Source organism: Epinephelus lanceolatus, chromosome 6 (genome assembly GCF_041903045.1).
Source record: "Epinephelus lanceolatus isolate andai-2023 chromosome 6, ASM4190304v1, whole genome shotgun sequence".
In the NCBI taxonomy this organism is placed as follows: Eukaryota; Metazoa; Chordata; class Actinopteri; order Perciformes; family Serranidae; genus Epinephelus; species Epinephelus lanceolatus.
In genome coordinates, this window is record NC_135739.1 from 28,873,173 (window position 1) to 28,897,495 (window position 24,323).

At 39.2% G+C, this 24,323-nt stretch overlaps 1 protein-coding gene across 3 annotated transcripts in view; it reads right to left on the reverse strand.

The window, feature by feature from the left end:
- The window catches only part of fcho1 (FCH and mu domain containing endocytic adaptor 1), an 88,276-nt gene that overhangs the window by 33,236 nt on the left and 30,717 nt on the right, over positions 1 to 24,323 (reverse strand). For all 3 annotated transcript variants that reach the window (XR_004501469.2, XM_033622846.2, XM_033622845.2), the window contains exons 3-8: positions 12,514 to 12,605; positions 7,219 to 7,293; positions 6,175 to 6,316; positions 5,687 to 5,839; positions 3,308 to 3,412; positions 1,106 to 1,204 (exon numbers count right to left, since the gene is read on the reverse strand). Coding sequence is in view for 2 of the 3 variants with exons in the window: in XM_033622846.2 (XP_033478737.2) it covers positions 1,106 to 1,204; positions 3,308 to 3,412; positions 5,687 to 5,839; positions 6,175 to 6,316; positions 7,219 to 7,293; positions 12,514 to 12,605 (666 nt within the window). In the remaining variant the exon portion in view is untranslated. The remainder of the gene's footprint in view (positions 1 to 1,105; positions 1,205 to 3,307; positions 3,413 to 5,686; positions 5,840 to 6,174; positions 6,317 to 7,218; positions 7,294 to 12,513; positions 12,606 to 24,323) is intronic.

The following is a 24,323-nucleotide window of genomic DNA, read 5'->3' on the forward strand; positions in this document are numbered from 1 at the left end:
TGAAGGGATCACAGATGTATGGGAAGGACCGGATACAGCCATGGAGGTGAGGCCCTGTTCATTCCTATCAAAGTTGCTTTGTGGCAAAGAAAAAACTCGATTTCCTAGGTATAACATTACTTATATCTTCTACATCATGGCCCTATACAGTAAGCATTCAAGAAACAATAGCGGCTTACTTCTGCCGGCCAAGCAGCTACTCCTGGTTTAGTGCTCCAACAAACTAAATGGGGGTAAAATGATTTATTCATGCAACACATCTAGACTTTCAAAATGTTATCACACCAAATGAATCAAATCTGGATGATGAAACTAGTCGTTGAGATGCTCAATAAAATGTATCCACTGATTTACAGACATCTCTTTCACCTACACTTTGTAATTTCAAGTCTAGCCATTGTGAAAAATTGGCTTCAAAGCCTGGCACTATTCCTGAGGGCTTGGCAGGGATACCAAGAGCACACAAGTGGAAGATCTGGAAAAGCTGACCAACCGGAGCAGACTGGGCTTTTCCGGGAGGGGGTCTTAAAGAGACAGGTGCTAAAACAGAGCAATCAAGATGAAGGGTGATACAGATGTCAAAGCACGGGCAGTATGAGGAAGATTAAGTGTTTTTAGACTATTAAAGCATGTAAACATACTCTAGTAGAAACCTGAAAAAGAATATAATAGGTCCCCTTTAACTTTTAAACTAAAATCCTGTTGATAATAATGTTGATATTAAGCATTTTAACTATTCCACTTTTAACATGCAAGCGATCACTTGCTTGTTGTTTAACATCATCAATCATGGAGGAACAGGAGGAACTACATTACATTTTGCCAGTGTTGTGCCAAGTTATCACACTGAGCTTTCACTAAACATTACTCCACGGATAGTGGTAAGCACCGGTAAGGATGGTACGAGATTCAGTAGTGACACAAGTGTAAGTTCTACAACATGCTCCTAAATTCTAACACATATCCTATATGCTTTCATAAGAATATGAGAAAAACATTTTATAGAAATATATAAAATAAAGAAATTAAAAATACAATCTCTTAGAGAGTAACAACAAATGCTGCATCATTATCAGAGCAGGTTTTAGTGTCCACTACAACATACCTGTCCCACTTGAACATGGGTGTCTTCTATGGAGTGGGAGTAAGCTTTGATCAGCTGTTTCATCTGCCGCAAGTGGGCCTCTTCGATTTCCTGGAATTTCTGCTCACACAAACACGTACACACATTCACACCATGGTGAAGAAAAGGAAAAAAAAACCTCAGTTAATTTATCTGTCTCTGTGGGTTGACATTTCTCTCTGACCTTTTGTGCCAATTAAATCCTTTCAAGACCAAGCACATTACATCAAACCTACATCGACATTAAAAACACAGCTGATACTTAAAGTCGCTAAAAACAGGACATTTTCCTGTTTTCAACTAAATTAGTCCTTTTTTTAATGTCTTGTTTATTTGTAATAATAAATATGTGGTTAGGCCTGGTGATAGACAGCATGTGTTTATTGACAAGAGGTCGTCTGTACAACTGATTTTGTGTTTTTGTCTGGTCGTGTTATTTCAGTTGTTGTCTGTTTGTTTTTGGTATGTGTTTTGTTTATATTCATTGTCGTGGTTGTAACTGTTTGTTTCTGTTCCTCCTGTCACTCATGAGCATTCAGAGAAGCAGCCACAATCAAATAAGACAGAGACTTAACCCTCCACATATATGCAATGAAGTGAGAACACTTTTAACGACATCTGAGGATTCAGGAGCAGCTACAGAGAGGCAATCAGCCAGCAGAGGAGGCAGCGGGTTGCCAGGTCGTTAAACCAGCGATAATTTGAGAGGATTTAGTATTTAAGTTTGATCCTGCTTTTTATTCAGCCAGCTCGTTTGTCGCTGTCTGGTTCAGAGGAATTGTCTTGATATAGTGCCATTGGCTTTTGTTCGAGAAGTGAGTTCGTGAGCAGAGTTTTGCCAATTTCTTTTCCCCAATTAACTGGGCAGAGAGTGCAAACATAAAACATTCTCCGCTGACTCCTCACAACTGTTGTCAGCCTTCAGCAGGGCATTTCATTCCCATCTGCCACGACTCCAGGGGCTGGTTGCATTAAGACATTTCAGAGAGCTCTTTGTGAACATCAGAGAAGATAAATATATTCATAAGAAGCAGTGTGCAGCACAAGTTGCCGTCAGACACTGGCATTTAATTTCCCTACATGGGTCCATGTTGCCAAAACAGTCCAATCAACAAGTTAACTGTCAGTCTGTTTGACTTCATGATTACAGCTCTTAGTTTGTTGGTAAAAAAAGCCAGTATGAATACAATCTCAAAACCCATCGGCTATCGTTCTTACGACAATAAGCCTCTGGGGAGCAACAGACAGTATTTTTGGAGATCCGGAGTCGGCAGCAGATATCTGATCCAAGACTTTTCCTAATCTCCGTGAACTGATATTTATAAATGCAAATCATTGTCAGACAACAGCTGATGGGTTCTGAGATTGCATTTCGGCCAGCTCGCTCTTCATATGGATTGCTTCCCTGTGCCTCAAACATGATTGGTCAATATTACTCGAATTACAAACGGACTATGAACGAAAATCAGAATGCTTGGGTTACAAATCCAGAATCTAATTATAGAGATAAGTAAAAATACAACTGCAACAAAACTAAAAGACAACCATGTGTCTTAATTTCCCTTAGTGTGGACCAAATGAACCAAACTACAGGCGTGAAAATAATTTAGTTTTGTGTTTGATAAAAAGTATCTTGGTCTCTTATTTACTGGTCCGTTATTTATTTGGTCTTACTCTGTTTCTTCTTTTATCTATTGACACATGTTTTTCTCGCAGGAACCACGTAACCCTTCATACTAATGACCGAATCTTCCCCCTCAAAGCTATTACAAGAGATAATTGGTCACAAGGATTTCAGTCATCATTTCAAATGTAAAACACAGAAGCACTCGTTGAGGTTTGTTGAAGATTTCCATGGAAACAGCAGCAGTAACCATGGAAGTGTGGAGGCAATGATTAAAGGTAATGAGCGGGGGACAGGATGTGCATGCGTGTGCGAGTGGGTGGGTGTTTAGGAGTCGGGGGTTGAGGTTGCCATTTTAGGGGAAGGCATGATAGGATAATAAATGAAAGGATAAGATGGAGTTTTTGTGTGGTGGGAGGTTACGGAGAGGGTGAGTCAGGGAGATAAAGAGAACGATAAAGCCCAAGAGAAGAAGAGATGCAGAAAAAAACACCACATCAGAGGGTGGGAGAGAGACAGAGGAAGAAGTGGTCCTCGGCCCTGCTGGAGTCGGAGCTGACCTGGGAGGACTCGCTCATCTTCTGCTCAAACTCTCCTCCCACGCGGTTGTACTTCTCGATGCACAACGCAAATGACTCTGCCGCTTTCTTAGACTTCAGCTCCGCCTAGTGAGAAAGAAAAGGAAAAGAAAAAATATGGCCTTAAGCTACAGTCTCTCATTCACAAACCTGAAATAAGAATGAATAGCTCAATGAGTGAGTGAGAACCATTTCTGCCACACGATTACAACTACTGCATTCACAATTCAGTCCGTACCATAAAAAAGACAGAACAGCAATTTATTCAGAGAGCTGACAGCGAGGAGCGCAGCGGTTACGAAATGTTGTTTTCCGTAATTGTGATGACAAGATGAGTCTAATTAATTTAACCTCAATTTAAACAGACACTCTTGTCTCATGAGTGGACCACAAAAACACACTTAAGATGGATTTAAGGGTCACAAGACAGATCATAATAACCCGACATCCCAGAGCTTAATAAGAAATCGCTTCTGCAGAGATCTGTCAAGTTCACATCCGGCCGACGACAAGATAGAGACATATGGAATAGATCTGGACTCTTATTTACTTTAATACAATTTCGCAAAAAGTACTGTTATATATTTTTGCTTTTTGATTCATTACTTTTGTGAAATTATGAGATTAAAGGGATAGATCAGATTTTTAAAGTGGCTCTCAGGTACCACAGTCAGTGAATTACATACAGTAGGCACACCCCCAGTTTGTAAAAGAAGGCAGAAGTACTGCCACTGAAACTAAGCAATGTACCACTGTGGAAAGACAGCAGGAAAACAGATTTTGGCCTTAAAATTTTTTTTTTTTAAAAATCAAGAAGGCTACGCTATAATTAGAAGATTTTCAACACTTTACCTTGCGTTACACAGCTCTTACCTACAGGTGTTATCTATGCTCTATTCAAAACAACATGACTGCTTTGACAAAAACAGTAATTTTGTAGAAATTTTGTAGAAAAGCAGCTCCCATGTTCTTCAAGCTTTTTGTTCAAGGAGTCTGGTGGTCTTAAAGAGAGCATAGATTACAACTTTAGTTCCCTGTCGGAAGTCGTCGTCTGACAGTGAAAATGTTCCCAACATAGAGCACTGAACTAATTTTAATTTATCTTAAGTGGGACTTTTTTTAGGTGGCTAAAATAGGTTCTGCTGCTGCCCCTGTCCACAGCAGTACAGTGCATAGTTTGGATAAGTACCTCATATAACCCTCCTTCAAAAAATCCAAACTATCCCTTTAAAAGCCCAATCACCGAGTTTTCCTCAGGGTGCGTTGTGATGATTATAAGAAGGGGGCAACTATTCAAAAGTATTATGTGTTATTAATATAAAAATAAGTTCATAATCATCACAGTCATACAAATATGCTGCATAGCAAAGGAATAACAGATTTATTATTATGAATAAAGATCATAAAGTAGGCTGTGTGTTATGGTTGCAAGCACCAGGAAAAGTAGTAACTGCGCCCTGAGTGTTTGGTCAAACTACTTATTTCCAAAGTCAAGAATTAACTTTCAGGCTTAACCTAACCATAAATGATCATATCAAAGCTGGGCTTCAAGTGATGACTGAGTTTCAAATATTTCTCATTACATGTTCATACTACTAATGACTTCCACTTACCGTCAAAACTTCTAAACAAGCTGAGTTTTATTCATTTTAGCCCAACATTGTTCAGGGAAATTTGATTCCTAACACAGATGGATGAAAACATAACAGCTACTGAATGTCAACAGATGACAACTGAACAAACATCATCCACTGATACAGTTTAAGACTTCAGAAAAAACAAATGAGTGGATCTTGAGTTGGGATTGTTTTGTCAAATGATAATAATTCAATTCTGAACAAGTGTAAATAATGGATTTTAGCTCTTCTAAAATCAGATGTGTTGTTTGTTTGAAGCTTGATCCCCCAAACTGCAAAATAATGCTGTCAAGAGTTTTTATGGGAATTACTTCTTCAGTAATTTTTCTAGCTGATTTGCGCTCATGCATTAGCAAAAATATGTTTGATGGTTTCCTTCTGCATCAGAAAAGACTTAAGTTACAGCAATTTGAACTTCAAAAGAACTTCAAACAAAGTAAACAAAGCGTATTGATCCTTTGCTACGTTCAGTGAATTATCCAGTAAATAAACAACATAGTTTCTGGAAAGAGATGCTGCAGATCTTTCTGAAAATGTACTGTGCACCTGAACAAATAAAATAAAACCTATTTCAACACAAGCAGTGGGTGAGAAATCAGGGCTCTTTTGCCAATTTGTGTGAATAAACCCTTTGATTTGATTTTCTTTCAGAGGATACTTGATTAGCTCCTGTTCTCTTTAAAACCTGAAAACAATCGTAAAAGTAGACAGAGTAGAGACTAACTTTCTCCAGTTCTTTCTGTGGAGCTCCCTCCTTCCTGAGCCGGTCTAGCTCCAAACACTTGGCATGGTAACCCTCCTTTGACTTCTGAAGGTGGCCGCTCTGAACCTGCAGCGCCTGCACCGCCTCCACTGTCGCCACCATCTCCTCCTTTGTCTAGGTGATGCACGTGCGCACACACATACACACACACACACACACACACACACACACACACACACACACACATACACACAAATGAAAAGACAACACATGGACATCCTGTACAGATCATCACTGAACTTCATACTTAATGGAAACGGCAGCAATTACCACGAAGGGAGAAGACAGTAATGGGATCTTCTGTGAGATAAATTAGATCAGGATGACAGATTCTCCATGAAGGGCAAGTAATGAGAAATCATACAAGTCTATCTACTTTTTCTCAGAGGCATTAAAAATCGGCCAATTTTTCGTAAGATTAGTGGTGAGGCATCTGAGTTCTCTCGTACCTTGCGATGAATTTTGACCTGCTCGTCGCCGTACTTGTTGATGTCCCGGATGAGATCGTTCATCTTTCTCATCAGCTCGAGGTGGCAGAGGGCCAGTTTGTCTGACGACACCCTGAACACATCCCACATGGGAGCAAAAGTCCTAGGAAATACATACACAAGCATCAAGCACACACATTAGACTGCTATGTTCTGCCTTCCTTTTAAATATACTCTAATACCAAAACCAAACTCAGCAGTGTGCTCTGCTGCAGTGGTTCTCAACTTGAGGGTTGCTAGACAGTTGTGGAGAGAAAAAGCCTATTAAAAATAAAATAACGTATTTTAGAATGGAGAATGGTTTTTACACCACATTCCCTGTACTCAACAGATTTTATTGAGTGTGTCTGTGAGAGTCAAAGATGATTATTCTGGGGATTCGTGACTTGAAAAAGTTGGGAATCACTGCTCTGCTGCACCTGTTACCACATCCAGCAGCAATGTGACAGTATGCTGACCGACCCTGGTGTACACTTCCACATCACTGCAGCGAGGTGAGTTGGTTTAACCAGTGAAGGTCAGCAAAAACAAGATTTTCTGCTCCTGTTAAGCTGCCCTTTCATTTATCTAAAAGCCTCTGGAAAGTGTTTTTCTTTACCCTTCAACAGTCAAGACTACAAAGGCAACAATGAAATTGAAAGCAGGGAAAAAAAATCCTTATGAATGATTTATACAGAGATTAACGCTCAAAAACTGTGCTCCATCAGGACTGTGTGGGTGTGGACTGAGCCTGGTCTAATGTAAACCAATGAGAAGAGCGCAAACATAAATACTGTATAAGATGAATATTGAAGAGGACATTATGTTAATCATAAATATAAACATTTGTTGATGCAGATGGTACTCGTTCATATCTCATATGCAGCTATATGACCACTACATGTTTAATTACAGTAACAAACACCTTCCAACAGTATAAATTCAGTTATAAGGCACTAAAGAGGATGATGAGGGTTTGTTGGGTGAAGCCGCTGTACTGTCCTATCTATACGTGACGTTACTCACCCCTGTGGACTTCCGTTGCTCGCCATCTTGGCCAGTTTGCTCATTGATTTGGAGTAAGTCTCCTCAATAGCAGTACTGCAAAAACAAACACACACATTACCTTTAATGGCGTAACCTATAATTCTAATTTAGGGCTGCCCAAGAGAAGTGCAGCAGGTCAGAAAATGCATGTCTCTTTTTTGGTTGCCAGTAACCCAGCAGTAAGAATAATGTGTGCATTCTTAAAAATGAAAATGTAAATTTGTCTGAATGACTTTTCAGACTGGAGCTTGTAATGTACTCCAGTAGCACTTCCAACAAGACTATTGCCTCTGCTAATGGCCTCATATGTTATGTTCCCTATCTGGAGCTTGCTTTGGCCCAAACTCGGTGCATCCACCATCAGAGTCGGCAAGAAAAAGATTTATATTCATCAGTGTTGGGTAAATGTTGCAATAAGCCACATTTAAATGATAAATGGACTGGTTTTACAAGGCTGGGCATGAAACTTTAATAACCATCTGTAGACCCTGAAGAGAAAGGAGGAAGGAGCATTGATCCAAATATCCTGAGGGCGAACACAACAACTTGCTCCTGTGAGTCATAAACAAACAGAATATCGGTCTTGAGCAGTGATGCTGACATTGTGTTGGAACAGAAATTGGATCACGAGAAGCACTAACAGGTATTTTAATTTTCAATTATATTCATTGTTGTTGTTGTTTTTTTTCTCACAGTTTGTTTTTATAGATATTTGATTTTTAATCACAGGGTTTTTTTTATATTTAATTAATTAAGCTCATGGTGATGCCTTCAAATTGTTCATTCGTCTAAATAAAAATAAAGAACACCTGCATATTGTCTTTTAAACTACAAATTTATTCAAAGTGGCTATGATCAAAATTATCACCCAAATGTACAGCTCTTCTTGGCTTCACAAAGCTTTATAATACATCAAGTTTCAGCTCATTGTTTAGCTGTGGGTCCTGCAACTACTGTTTCAGCTCACTCTCATTGCTCTCATAGCACAGTTTTCAGCCGCAGCAGGCTCAGCAGGTGAAGGCTCCAGAAATGGCCCATTTTATGCTCAGCACCAAATGACAGACACAGTTAGGGACTAGCTGGCTTACACAGCAGAGCATTTAGCAGCTAAAGAGCCTGTTATTTCTCTCAGGAATTGATAGAGACAGAAAATATAGAGAAAAAGGGGAGTCAGTGCTGCACTTGAATTCAACAGGTGTCCAGAAACACGACTCCACATGAATGGTTATGTTCACTGCTGAACACGTAAAAAAGAACTTTTCGCTTTCATATCAACTTAAAAGGTGGTGATATGTCAGTGTTGTTGCATTCACACATTGTTTCTGCTGCCCCCAAGTGGCCAAAAAAACATTTATGGCAGGTTAAAATTGACAAGAGTGCTCCAGGGATGACATTTCTCTGTAGGCCTGCGTGGAGTCGTCCTGTTCCCTCGTCAAAAAACCTATGGGATTTCTCCTTTGGATTTTAGATAATTGCAGAAAATAAGCTCTGCAACAAACAAACATTTATGGTACTTACACATTTAGTTCAACGAGATAATCTTCACAAATGGACACCACTTTTATGCTTCTGAAGCCTCGCCAGAAGTTATGACGTATTGTTGTCTAATTTAGTCACTTGTTAGCAACTTTTTTTTTAAGACACAAAGGCTTCAAAATTCACAAGTGGGGTATTTACTGACGTGTTTTATGTTGTAGAACAAAATGTGAAAGTCTGTTAAGCTTGTGTTAACCACAGACCTTATTTCAGGCATCTAACCAAAAACCCATTCAAAAAACCCACTAACTTTGAAACGAGGAAATGGGGAGTGCTAAAATGCTAAAACTAATTTCCAGGTTTCGTGACTCACTCCTGGAGCATTCTGAAGAGCTTCTGATCACATAATCAGATTGAAATTGAATAAATTTGTGGTTTGGAGTCAGTGTGCAGCCGCTAATCTTTTTTGTTGCATCTACTTCTTTCCAATATACATACCTGAGTACCTTTACATACACGATGTGTATAATTCCACACCCTCTATATTCAAAAGTTTTCTCTTTACAAGCTGCAAATTCTCTCATTGGAAATGCTGGAACCAGCAAATAATTGGTCTTTGAGCACCACACCATTGATCAACTAATCAATTTAAGTCTGCAAATAACGATTCTTTAAGTTATTTTCACCATTAATTGATTGATTGTTATGTCTATAAAATGCCCGAAAACAGTGAAAAATGTCCATCAATACTTACTAAAGCCCACTGTTATGACTTCAGATGTCTTGTTTTGCCAATTAACAGTCCAAAACCCCAAAATATTATATTTTCTATCATAAAGGAGACAAAGAAAGCTAGCACTGGGGAATGTTTTGATGCATTCTTGCTTAAAAAAATGACTGAAAGGATTAACTGATCATCAAAATAGTTTTCTGTCAGTAGCCTTATTGACTTACTTACTTGCTTCAGCCCTATGGTCATTGTTTCAGCACTTGTAAAAGCCTGATGCCAATTGTGTTCCCACTATCAATGGTGCCTCGCTAACAAGAAGCAGCAATATATCTCCATTACACTGAGCATCAGGGCGAAGGTAGTAAATACAACATGCACTAACTGAGAAGCCTTGAGAATGAGGTTGGAGTTGTTGTGGTACTTTAACAGAGTGTTTTATATGGTGTCCTCTATCAAATTGACCTTTAAGGCAAGTGGAGGGAGAGAAAGATGGAGGAAATTTATCAAAACAATTGCCTTTCCTACGTCCTGCGGGATCACACGCTATTTTACCCACAGTGGCCCTATTTCATTTCCTGACGGCTGATTTGTTGTCTGCTGCTGTCCAAGCAGATAAGTGAATTTCCCCCTGCGAGGAATGTGCACAGGCACTCTGAATCAATGTCAGGATTATATCACTGTTCTGACAGAGCGCTGTGTGTGTGCATGTTAACTTCCAGCTGTGAGAGCAAAAACTCCTGTGGGAACCTCATTAATACCCTCAATTTACTCACTGATAACTTCCTAATTAGAGGACAGAGTATTTAACAAACTACCCACTCTGAGAGGACAATTCTAATTAGGTAATTGACTTTCACCCTTTGGTACTACTAGTTAGCCTGTCAGTTCTCACTAGAGCTGCACAATATATCCTTTGTTAATTGTTTTTGCAATGTCAACTCATGCAATACCCAGAGTAAGAGCTGAGTTAGTTAATAGAGTATCAGTAAAAAACTGTTAGACTTGAGATTTTTTAATTGGTGATTTCTGTGTTCAGTTCAATGTTCAATTTGTTAAATAAAAAAATTGTGGAAAAAAGTTTTCTTTAATTTTTTCAGCACGCTATCTGTTGTATTTTAGCAGTATACTGAAAGCAGCAGAAAGGCTGAATTGAGTACACTTTAAGATCTGTTTATTCATGACAAGTAATGCTGTTATCATGAGGTTTACCATTATTAATAGGGCTGCACGATATGCAAAAAATAAACAAAGCCTCTTACAATTAAAAACCATAAAACTCAAACTCAAAAGCCTAGTCCCAATGAAATGCTCAGTCCCTTTTTCTAGCCCAGCACAGCTACACATTTTGACAAAAAAGGCCTGTCTCAATTAGACGCCTGGTGTGGTTGCCAAATAGTCAATCTTTATAAGTTCTTTGGATGTATAAAACTGGGTTGTTTTGCTACCCACTTGAACTAACGTTAGTTAACTGTTTAGATATATACAGTACAGGCCAAAAGTTTGGACACACCTTCTCATTCAATGCGTTTTCTTTATTTTCAGGACTATTTACATTGTAGATTCTCGCTGAAGGCATCAAAACTATGAATGAACACATGTGGAGTTACGTACTTAACAAAAAAAGGTGAAATAGCTGAAAACATGTTTTATATTCTAGTTTCTTCAAAATAGCCACCCTTTGCTCTGATTACTGCTTTGCACACTCTTGGCATTCTCTCGATGAGCTTCAAGAGGTAGTCACCTGAAATGGTTTCCACTTCACAGGCGTGCCTTATCGATTGTGCAGCCTTGGTTGCTGTTGTTGCACGTGACTCAGCAGCCGCTCCCAAGTGGAACATACTGACACTGAGAGAGCCCATGAATAAGAGTTTCGCAACCCCAGTCCACTTGGTGGAGGTAATGCACCTCTAAATTGGTCTGATAACCACAAATAAATCCTAAATAAGAGGAAGCGGAGAATTAAGCTGTACCAGTATCAACAGGCAAATGATGTTGCCTCATCTGTTTTTCGGCAAACTGCTTTCATCAGCTTCAAATCCAAAATGTTGCCTTATTGGTTGCGGTTTTAATTTTCTTTTACTAACTCTGCCATGTCTTGTCACCCTGAAAACACATGAGCATTCTAGTAAACAAACACAAAGTGTGCCATTCTCATCTTCCCCTCTCCCACCTCTACAAAAATGTTATGTTCCTCATGGAGTCACTCTGAGCTCGGCAGTAAATTGACATGTCAGACAGTAGTTAGTCTGTTTATTTACAAGCATAATATTATGTTAATCATGTTGTCATATTGTTTATTACTAGCACAATACAAGCGCTGTGACACAATAGGCTGAGGTTGCTGATGTAGGCTACTTTTTAATTTACTAGAACGTGTCATAATGACCAATATCGGTTCAGCTGGTTTGCATTAAATCAAACCAGTCTAAACTCTTACACAAGACTGGACAAAAGTTTTTTTTTCCTAGAATGGCAAAGGCCTTACCCGCCCTACTCTGCCTCTGATTGGCTTACCCTTACATTACCCTTACCTTTCTCACTCCTCCTTAACCTAACCAACTCAACCAATAAAGGCAACAAGTATTAGCCGAAGGGAGAGTAGGGTGGGTCATGCCTTCACCATTCTCGGAAAAATAATTAAGCAGACCGTTACAGCAGAACTAGAAATCGATCCAACTCTTACTCAGATTATTTAAACCCAGCAAATGCAAACATGGATAAAACATAAAAGTCTGTACCGCAGGTCGCACAGAAATAATCAACCTTTCAGACCTGTGAGTGTGTTGAGTGTTTGAGAGCTTCAAAAGTAGCACAGAAGTGAGGACAGGGGTCAGAGATCAGAGCAGAGAGGGACCACTAACACAGTTTAAACAAAGACAGACTTGTTTGGTGTTCTCTGACAGGACTTTGAAACACCTTGTTAGATGCAACGAAGGATGAAATCCAAAACAGTTCACATATCATCTCTGAGCATAAGTATACAGAGTCAAGAATGCAGAATTTATCCACCAGAGTCCCATCACTAGCACCACCTCCCACACATATTCACAAATACACACAAACCTTACCTCTCGCGGACAAACTCGGCTAGCTCCTTGGTTGCCAGCTGGCCATGCTTCATGTTGTGGTAAAGCACGTCAAAGCCGGCATTTTTCTCCCCCTGCCAAGGTAGAAATAAAGATACACACACACACCGTCTGTTAGCACCCAAATGAGGAACATCAAACCAACATTTGAAAGTCAAAGAGAGTGATGTCAGTCGGTGCTTCAGTACAGCAATATCGTATTTGTTTTGAGCTTTAGCTGAATTGCCATATTACACATTACCACTGATATTCCTCTAAAAGAGAGTCAGTCAGACTCACTGGCTCCCAGGAAATATTACACTATCAGTCACATGCACACCTACAGCACTGAAACACTCATATGAAACCAGCTTTAAATTCTGTTTAGTGTGAAACAACACTGACATCAATACTACATCCATAGTTGTGTGTAGAGGCCCATTTTGGCATTTGCTTTATGGCAGCAATATATGTAAACAAAGTGTTACTGTAAGGTAAGAAAAAACTTGTATCTATGTGTTTCAGCTGATCATAATTGAAAACATGGACCCATTTTAAACTAAATTCTAAATGCCAGCTGTGATCTGTGCACACACACAAAAAGATATGATTTGGCAAAAACACTACACATTAATTATTTACCTTTATATATTACTTGGCACAATCAGTGTTAGATTTTGCCTCACCACTCGCTGTCACACACAACACAACAATATACTGACTCTGAGACAAAGTAGCTCATCACTACAAGACCTTCTGTGTTACCACCTTAAGGGGATTTATACTTGTGTGTCTGTGTCACTCTGCAGTTACACCTCCAAAACACTAGTTGGCGGCAAAGGTTTCTGTGAAGTGCTATAAAGTTTAATTGATTCAAAACACGCAAAACACACTTCAAACATGGCTTAGTAGGGAGAATTTCAAGTACAAGTACACAAATCAGCTTTGCTACAACTCGCAGCATTCACAGACAAAGCACTTGTCTTTTGCTGGACACATTTTCCCCACAAATACAACATGCTAATGTTTTTAGCAGAAGCCTATGGCATTTTACATTGTATAAATTAGCCTAGTGGCTTCTCTCTACTCATATGAAGCCAGGGACAACAGCAACATTTAACAAAGGTAACATCACACAATTCGGCTCCGTTACAACTCACAAGGTTCACTGACAAAAAAACTGACTTCTACTAAATACATTTTCCAGACAAATATAACATGTTAACGTTATTCGCACAAGCCTATGGCATTTTACATTGTATAAATTAGCATAGTGGCGAGCGAGGATTTCCTTTACTCATATAAAGCCAGGACAAATTCCAAAGTATAAATCCCTGTAGGTTAGATCACACACAAGACTTGAAATGCTATTTTTGTGTGGTCTTTATTGTCTTCACAGTTTGTTTCTTATCTATGAAATTAAAGTAAATAAAAGCTTTGTTTCCACTGAGGGAAATGGTTTCAGCTTACAAAAATAGACAGGAGGTCTGTAGAGCTTACACCATAGGTACGACATCAATTCGATGCAGTAGTATAAATCCTGAATTATAGACACAAACCAAATAAAGTTACATTTTAGTTTCTGTTAAGTTTGTTATAATGCTCGCCCCCTTTCTCTCATGCTCCTGCACCCTCTTTTATTCTCTCCCTTCTGTCTCACTGTCATTTTGTATACTATTAATAGAGAAACAGATTATGAGGTAATCAAAATTTAAGTCTGAATATGCAACAATCAATGTTTAAACTAAGAAAGAACGCGATTTGTTATTATTTATTATGAGCTCAACATCAACTTGTGTATTTGTGTCTCCCTTTACTTCCTGATAGGTGGAGAATGCATTAGTGCAACAGCTGACACTACTACATAAACAGACCCCACAGATTTACTGGATAATATTACACATACTTAGTTTTGCTACTATTTTTTGCAAATACATTTAATTACTTAATATTTCTGTCTATAACCATGTGTATTCCCCTACGTTTTTTTGGTTATAGTTTTCTGTCTGTGACAGAAGAATACAGACAATGAAATTACAGACATGACCAAAGTCATTTGGCAAAAAATATATGTAGGACCCCTTTGTTCATAGTAAGAAACTGATGGCAGTTAACAGCAAAACATTAGTCTTTGCTCATAAGTACATATGTACCAGTTTTGTTTAGTTAACAACACTAATTTTCTGTCAGCTGACAGATAGAAAACAAAATCAAGTGGCTTTCCCCCTCTCTTCACTGAGCTAGTTTTCAGATAAGCAACATGTTGACAGATCATTTTTACACAGAAGCTCATGTGTAATAAACCCTCTCTCCACCGTGTTGTTTCTTAAGCCTTTTTTGACTCATTTTATACATTTAAAATGTTTTTCTATGTTGTATTTCTGTCAACATGCTTGCTTGTTAACCTTGGTTATCTGATGTACAACATTAACAGGCATTCTGGATGTGAAACGTAACTGTCTAAATGTTGGTTTGGGAAATATCACAAAACCAAAGGACCAATTATGTTCTTCTCTCATAATCTTTTGTTGACTCGAGGCATTTTGTTGCTTTTGGTTTAAACAATAGCTGTGATGAATCCCAACACAACATTTTTTGCTGATGTTTCACTGTCAGGTTCAGCTAGTGCACATGCTGCTGCTGCTGCACTGGAAATTACCTCGCTGTTTGCTGTTCATCTGTCGAGCAAATGCCAACATGACTCTGTAAAATGTGGGGAAACCACAGCGCGCAGGGCTGTTTTTCAGACAGAGAGAAGCTGCCTATCTTGCAGCTTTTACTCAGACTGCAGCATCACATCACACCCATCACTGTCATAACCACACAAACCTACACCTGTGTTAACCTAAGCCTTCATAATCCGAAAAAGAGCCTGACTGAGGCAGCGCTATTACAAATAGCACGTGTCATTTCTTGAGCACCACCACATTTTTCAGTCAACAGACGGCTGGGCCGTCTCTACAGACAGGGACACAGACAGCTGCTTCTAAGGACCTAAAAATACCCTGTCGGAGAACAGACCAGTTCCCAGGTACCAGGGGAATGGCTGGAATGCCAAGAAAGGGTCACCCAAAAACACACACACACACACACACACACACACACAGGCCACCTGCACATTCAAAGCACAGACGCATTCACTGGGCTCTAGACTCCCAGCGGTCAGGAGGAGAACCGGTTGTTCTGGGAGGTGTCTCAGACAGCTGGACGACACAAAACCTGACAGAAAACACCAGGCGTGTCCAGCCACTGAAGAGTCCCTGCTAACATCAGATGAAAATGGTCACTTTCTCTGAGCTTTTCCTTATAATGTCCAAAAAAAGAGTATGTTTGACAGAGGCAACGATATGACAATATTTTTGACACTGATTCTGTAGGGTCAAAACATTGCCTTCAGATAAAGTTTTGATTAAAATCAGTTGACTCATTAGCTGATAATCAGCCAAACAATCTCTGGATCCAGCTTCTCACTTGTGAGTACTTGCTTCTCGTCTTTTTCTTATGTCACGGTAAACTGAATATCTTTCAGTTTTGGGTTATTTGTTAGACAAATCAAGCAATTTGAAAATGTCACATTCCGCAGAATGTGCACACAGCTTCCTTCCTGCATCTTTTTTTCCCCCATAACAAATAGCAAATAATAAGGTTGTGGTAATATTTGCATCTTCTGAGGCAAATGTCAGATCTGAGTATTTGAAAGGTCAGTTCACACAGAACGCAAAAAACACGGTGCATTTTTAATGAAAGATGTTGTGGATTATTTGAACAATGTTTCTGGGTAAACATGTTGGAGTTTAGTTTCTTAAATGTCATTTTTCAGTGTTACAAGCACCAGAAGTGCTAATATCAGGGTGGTGGCAGAAATCCTCACCTTCATATTTCATATATCTCAATGTTTGTGAAGAATTTTATTAGGTGAAAATGAAACTATTTGCATCTGGGAAGATACCACAAGTGACAGGTGAGAAAATATGTTCGTCTTTTTTATGATTTGGATTAACTGACCTTTTATACTTTTCTTAAGTTTGATTAATAGTTATTGTTATGCTAAATGAATACAGCAAACACACAATATCAGTTGTCCCTTTCTCATCCATGTTCAATCCTATTTTCACCCCTTTTAAAAAAAAAAGGACGAGGAGTTGTATTATTACACAATTGTTGAATGCTTTGACATGAGCTTGTTCACTGGCAGGTGCAGTTGGCAGACGCCTTTTGTTGAAACTCTACCCTCACCACAGAAAGGTGAGCTGCCAGTCTAAGCCACACACACACACACACACACACACACACACACACACACACACACACACACACACACGCACACAAGCACACACGCCTCTCTTCAGCTAGAAGCAGCACCCGTCCCCCGCTGCTAGCAGGCTAGTCTGTCGGCTGTATGCAAATAGAGATTATTATAGCGCTCAAAGGGTTTTGCAAACAGTATTTGGTAACGATAAGTCGGGAAGAATTTGACAAAGCAAATATGAGCCCTCTGTGCTCTGAGCGATACGCCGTAACTTTATCACAGCAGCATTTGAACTGTTTAGCATATTATATTTACTTTTGCCAATGATCTAATATTTACTCATGACCTTGTCAGGAAAACTGCTCACAAAGACTCCATCGTCATAACTTCACATGAAGTAGTTTCAGAGTGTCGACACACCGAGTTTCCAGTTTTTACACCCTTAAAGCTGTCTGAGTACTTCATCAGACGTGTCTGTCAGATAGTCAAATAGCTTCGGTCAGAAACCTCTCCACACACCTCTCTAGCTTCAGATTGAGGAGGGGGTCCAACTCTCACACCCACTTCACACCGTCTCCTTTTTCATTTGTTACACAACTATTTCTGTCACTTTTTGATCGAATATACTAATCAATCAATCAATCAATCAATTTTATTTATAAAGCTCAATATCACAAATCACAATTTGCCTCACAGGGCTTTACAGCATACGACATCCCTCTGTCCTTTGGACCCTCACAGTGGATAAGGAAAAACTCCCCAGAAAAACCCTTTAACGGGGAAAAAAAACGGTAGAAACCTCAGGAAGATCAACTGAGGAGGGATCCCTCTTCCAGGACGGACAGACGTGCAATAGATGTCGTATAGAACAGATCAGCACAATAAATTAACAGTAATCCGCATGACACAATGAGACAGAGAGAGAGAGAGAGAGAGAGAGAGAGAGAGAGAGAGAGAGAGACAGAGAGAGAGATGCAGGTAATGACAGTAGCTTACAACAACATTATTGAAAGTAATAATATTATAGTTATAGTTCTGGCTACTGTGGTACAATATGTTGAAAGTATGTATTAATATCTGGCAGTATACATGTGTGACAATAATCATATGTGTATAATAACAGTAGAAGTATGACTAATGACTAATGATGGCAGCAGCAGCAGGAGGCATCTGGCAGGACCACGGCAGCAGCACAACCACACACGTCACGCTGTCCAGGCACCACTGCGATATGAGTTAATCTGAGAGACAGTGGAGCACAAAGGCTCCGGAGAAGAAGCCGAGTAAGTGACATCCAGAACGGCCGAGTTAGCAAGATGCAGTAATAGAATACGAGAGAGAGAGAGAGAGAGAGAGACAGAGACAGAGACAGAGACAGAGACTAGGCCTAAGTCAGCCTAACTAGGGGCTGGTACAGGGCAAGCCTGAGCCAGCCCTAACTATAAGCTTTATCAAAGAGGAAAGTCTTAAGTCTAGTCTTAAATGTGGAGACGGTGTCTGCCTCCCGGACCGCAAGAGGAAGATGATTCCACAGGAGAGGAGCCTGATAGCTGAAGGCTCTAGCTCCTGATCTACTTTTGGAAACTTTAGGGACCACCAGTAACCCTGCGTTCTCAGAGCGCAGTGTTCTGGTGGGATAATATGGCACTATCAGCTCACTAAGATATGATGATGCTTGACCATTTAGAGCTTTATAAGTTAACAGTAGGATTTTAAATTCAATTCTGGATTTTACAGGGAGCCAGTGCAGAGAAGCTAAAACAGGAGAAATATGATCTTGTTTCTTAGTTCCTGTTAGTACACGTGCTGCTGCATTCTGAATTAGCTGGAGAGTTTTTAAGGACTTACTAGTGCTACCTGATAATAGAGAGTTACAGTAATCCAGCCTAGAGGTAACAAAAGCGTGGAGCAATTTTTCTGCATCTTTTCGGGTCAGGATAGGCCTAATTTTCGCAATATTACGCAGATGAAAAAATGCAGTCCGTGAGGTTTGTTTTAAATGAGAATTAAAAGACAAATCTTGATCAAATATTACTCCGAGGTTTCTTACGGTAGTGGTAGAGGCCAGAGCAATGCCATCTAGAGAAACTATGTCATCAGATAAAGAGTCTCTGAGTTGTTTGGGGCCAAGAACAATAACTTCAGTTTTGTCTGAATTTAACATCAGGAAATTGGTGCTCATCCAAGTTTTTATGTCTTTAAGGCAGTTATGGAGTTTAGTTAATTGATTACTTTCTTCTGGCTTCATCGATAAATACAACTGTGTATCATCCGCATAACAATGGAAATTTATAGAGTGATTTCTAATGATGTTACTTAAAGGAAGCATATATAGAGTAAATAATATTGTCTTCTAAGAAAAACTGTGCACTGTTACACTCATTTTAAAAATACATTCCCCCACCATCTTTCAACAACAGCCAGCCTTTCACCCCGTCCACCCCTGTAGAAAAATACCCATGACTTGTGTCATTCTATGGCAAACATGTCCAGCTATGTCGATCATCTCTACAGGTGAGTGTTGGTTGAGACAATAATCATATTCAATGCTCACTCAGTTTATTTGCCCTGCACTGTTTGGTCCATGCCAATTGCCGATAGTGCTATTGCTGTTACATGAGATTCTTCCCGAAAATAACTTTCATTTATTGATTATCTTGACAAAACGTTGATGTGTGTGTAGTTTGTTTTGAATGAATCCCAAATGCACCATCCTGCTACTCTAAACACTCAAATGTTACTAAATGTTTACCAATCCGCAGCTTTACTCCAGTTTTAAAATTGTTGCTGAAAATGACAACTGTTTAATGAAATTAATGAGCCTTTTTTAATAATATGTAATTATTTATTTGTGATTTGTTAAAGATAAATGTGTTCAACAGTAATAAACACGTTGAGGGACTGAGTGCCACAGACAGGAAAGTCAGAAGTCACTGTTGGTTTTGGTGCTTTCATATTGACATTTGTGAACAATAACAAATCTTTCCAATATCACCAGACTCATCCGGCAATAACAATGAATATGCTCTTTATAGATTTATAAATAACTCGCATAAAAACACATATGTACTGCCCCAAGTCAAAGACTTGACAGAGACAGAAGAGTCCCATCAGCTTTTATAATATGCGTTACTGTATGTGAACACATGCCTCAGACTGGCAGGCACAACAAAAATGAATTTATCAGACTGCCACGCTGACAAGAAACTCTCCTCTGATTTGGAACTATACTCGTACATGTTCAAGTGTGCATTTTCTTGATTGCACAGCTGGAAGTCAGTACTTGTGGAAGTTGAGTCATGCCAAACAATCTGATGGCACATAACATGAGAGCTGCAAACCCAATGACCGTCTTCTTCAAGTGTCTTCAAGTGCCCTAATGTATTCCTTAAGCCTTCAGTGAATGAAAATCCTTCATGTTTGATATATGCAAACCCCCTCTTCTCTCTCCTCTTGGTGATCTCTTTTTCATCAATTAAGTTGACCGTTTTGGTCACGCACGATGGAGTCCATTACCATGACAATGAGAGGGATGATGGGAGAGGAGAACAGAGGAGTGGGGGGATGTACGGGGAGGTGTAAAATCTGTACAGGGACAATTTTCTCATGAAGTCTCCTGATGACCAGCTGAAAGCTGTGGGGGATCTATTGAAATTTGTTAAGGGGGATGGTAAGCAGCAGGGAAATTCTATTTTATCTCAGTAAATCAGACACCAACACTGCTCCGTTAAGAGGTTAGGATCCCCAGTTTTCCAACCCTTCCTCAAACTGTTTATTATTATGGTGGTCAGGCTATTAAACTTAATGAGTTTTTCTTTTAAAAAAAACAAATGTTATGGTCTTTACTCTCAAATCTCAAAGCAAAACAAATTTCAATAAAAAACATTTGCAGTTTATTTGACATCCAAGTATTCCCACTCCAAAACACTCAAAATGCAAATCCAAGGCCTGGCAGAGGTCTTCAGGAAAAAACATATTAACATGGGTCAACAGCTAGGTTCAGCCAGGGGTCACTTCTTTCAGCACACTGCAAACACTGCAGGCTTAGATGTGTTGTGGAGACACAGGCCATATATATTTATTCTATACTATTCTAAAAACTAAAACATTGTAATATTTATATTTTTCACACAATAAAAATATCTGAATTCAGAAAACAGTTTGATTGACGTTTGAATATATTTTCTTTAGCCTGGTCTATGTAGTAGTTCATTGTAAGATTATACTCCAAGATATAGGCTACCTGAATTTAAGACACTGACAAACTGAACACGATATGTTTGATTAGTTAATGATGTCCTCTGTTAGCCACAGGTTACAGTTTAAAAAGTATTTCACTGCTGGAAAGAGGGTCTTTTCATAAAACTGGGCCATCTATGCAGTAACAAGATGCAAATACTTTTGAAATTGGTGCTACGTGACCAGAAAAACAGAGAAGTTTGCTCAAGAGGAAGAAACCTACAACCACCAGGGCTGCACTGCGTTTTAGGCCAGAAGTAGGAAACGCAGTAACAGAATCTTGGTTCGTATTTGATCAGCAGTTTTGATCTCACTTTTTACAACGCAGTAAACAGTCTGGCACCCACTTATCGTTCACAAATCCTCATATTACAGCCAAACAGTACACTAAAATATGTTGCTGAAAACATTGTAGGTGAGAAACAGTCAATACAGTAAGAGGTAAGTAAGAATCCTGGTCTATATTTGATCAGCAGAGGGGACACATCACCCAGTGGATTTGAGCTGGGAGATGAGCAGGGAGATCTGGGCACTGATTAGATGGGCGAAGTTTACCACAGTTCATTCTGCCCACACTGTTACGACACAAAGCTGGTTGAAAATCAAATAAATATCCCTTTAAAGACGTTGCATGCTCCCTTTAAGATATGTTGCACTCAAAATGGTGCAAAAGAAGGGTAGAGAAGTATATCTCCATCTTATTATTGGCAGTGCAAAGTCACTGTGATCGTCTTTACATCACAAATATTGCCATTTGAAAATGATACACGTCATTTGTGTCTGAGACGCAGTTCTTTTTTTTCTCTAGTTGAAAATGGGATTTTAGAGTGAAAGAAATGAGTACTGTTTGATTTTAATGACGTGAGTTTATTTTTCTTCTGTTAGTCATCTGTTTTGTTTTGTTAGACCTCATTTTAGCCACAAATAGCCTGGCATATGAATTTTAAGAGGGAATTATACCTCCGCCAAGAAGACTGCGTTTTCAGTTCAGTGTGTTTGTTTGTCACCAGAATTACCAAAAAACTACTGGCCTGATTTCAATGAAATTTGGTGGAAGGTTGTAGCATGGGCCAAGGAAGAAATGTCGGAGCATATCCTTATCCCTGGGCCAAAACACAAATTATTTTTCACTTTAATTAACATTGCGATGCAGGGTATTTGGCCTTGGCGGAGGTCTGTGCTCTCTGAGTGCTCTTCCAGTATCTATATTGTAATACCTGTAGTCAATTTCCGAAACATATCAAAAAGTTTAGTTGTAGATAGATGAAGGACTGTTTCTGATTTTACCAACAAGTTGAATAAAATAGATCTAAGACCACATTTGGCCAACAAGCCAACGTTTCTCCATCCCCAACATCAACTTGCTGCTCAAAGAAGGTCTCAGGGGTTTAGGGCTGCTGTTATGAAATGCAACTGTAATAAGACAAAAGTTTTCATTATTGTAGGGACATGTAAAATAGAACAAGGCCTGCTAATCTTTCCTATGATTTATCTTTGGCACACAGTCTTTCAGATAACTCATCAAACAAGCTTCTTGTTCTATACTGTCTGAGCCAACTGGCACAATTTTCCACTGCAATCATTGTATTACTTCTATGTGTGTGTGTGTGTGCCTGTGCATTTTATGCCTCTCCAGAGTTTTGCCGATCTAACTGCTCTCACTTGATTCTAATTAGAGGCATCTTTAGACTTCCCCTCAGGCTTATACGAAACTAATTACAGACAGTGACAAAACCCGAGCTGAACTAAACTCTGTGCTGCGCTGCATCACAGTTGCTTCACTACTCCAAATAAAAGGTCTTCATCTGCATGTTTGCCTTACATGTCTGAGATGTGCAGTCAACCACAAAAAGACAGAAGGAGTGAGTGACAAGAAGGCGTTGAGGGGTTTCAGCTGAAGTTTCCTCATGAAATAAACATACTGTTGCAAACATTTCATCCACAAAATCAGGTTCTATAAAGCAAAACTAGCCCCGTTAAACCTAAAAGCCTAAAACCAACAACACCAACACCTGCCCACAATTTTTGCTTTCTTCACTGTGCTTGACACAAAGGGCATCTGCTTTCAAATAAACTGAACAACACATGATTGATAGCTGTCTCCTTCACTCAGATATCAGCATGAACCCCTCTGACTGGATCAACACATTACTCACTGAGCTGTCAGTGATCACTCTGCGTCTGATTTTCAAACTTGAAATATATGGTTGATATTTTTAGAAACATCACATTCCTCCAGAAATGTCCACCAAAATAAAATTTGTATAATAATATATTTGAGGCACAAAAATCCACATAAAAATGGCAAAAGACAAATATAACTACAGAGAAAAACAAAAGAGAGAACACTGTTTAAGTGGTGCTGCGAGTACAAAAAGATCAGACTGAAATGGAAGACTTAACCTGATGTACCGCTTAACTGTGAGAACACACAAAGCGAGGCGCAGAGCAACGTGAGACAAGTACAAGCATATCAAAATCAAATTAGTAAACAGTTTTCCAAGGCTCTTCTTCAACATCCCAAGGGAATAAACGTAGGACATTTAAGAAAACCTGAACAACGTGTTTATCAATTAGATTTTACAGGACAGCATGTGCTCCAGAAAATCAGCTGATTTCAACACTGGAGTTAGCGGAGCTCGTCAGTTTAACCTGTACCAAAAACTCAAATCATTCATCATCAGAAAATGCTTTGTCACAAAAGTATACTGATGACACAGACAAGACGCTGTGATCTCAGCATTACAACAAGTAGTTTATCTAAACCCTCAGCCATTCCTAGGGCTTAGGAACATTTACTCAATGATTCTACTTTAATACAGTTTTAAGGTTTTTAGTATTTCCATATTATGCCACTTTATACTTCTCAACTACATTATGGAGGTCTTTACTTAGTTTGCAGGGAGACTGTCCTCCCCCCAAAAGCGACACGATAAATTGTTTGTAAAAGCAGCTTATTACAACCCATATTTACAATTATTATCAGGCCGCAAATTCTAGTGACTGTTATAATTATGACGGGAGCATAGGTGAACGTATTATAAAGAGCAATAAAGTGTCTGTAGGGAAGTGGTCAGGTTGGACAGACATGTCAAACAAACACAGGACTTTGACCCAGGAGAGCGGTGCCCATGTCCCATGTGAAGCCAAAGTCAATGTAGTTATTGTGAGTAACATTAATTGACGAAACATCTGTCATGTTCTGTACCATACAAACTTAGGTATTTTAAGCCAAGCCATGATCTTTTCCTAAACCTAACCAATCTGAATCCTTATTAGGGATGCGCGCAATTAGTCGTATAAACGATTCTCTAAACGTCCGCTC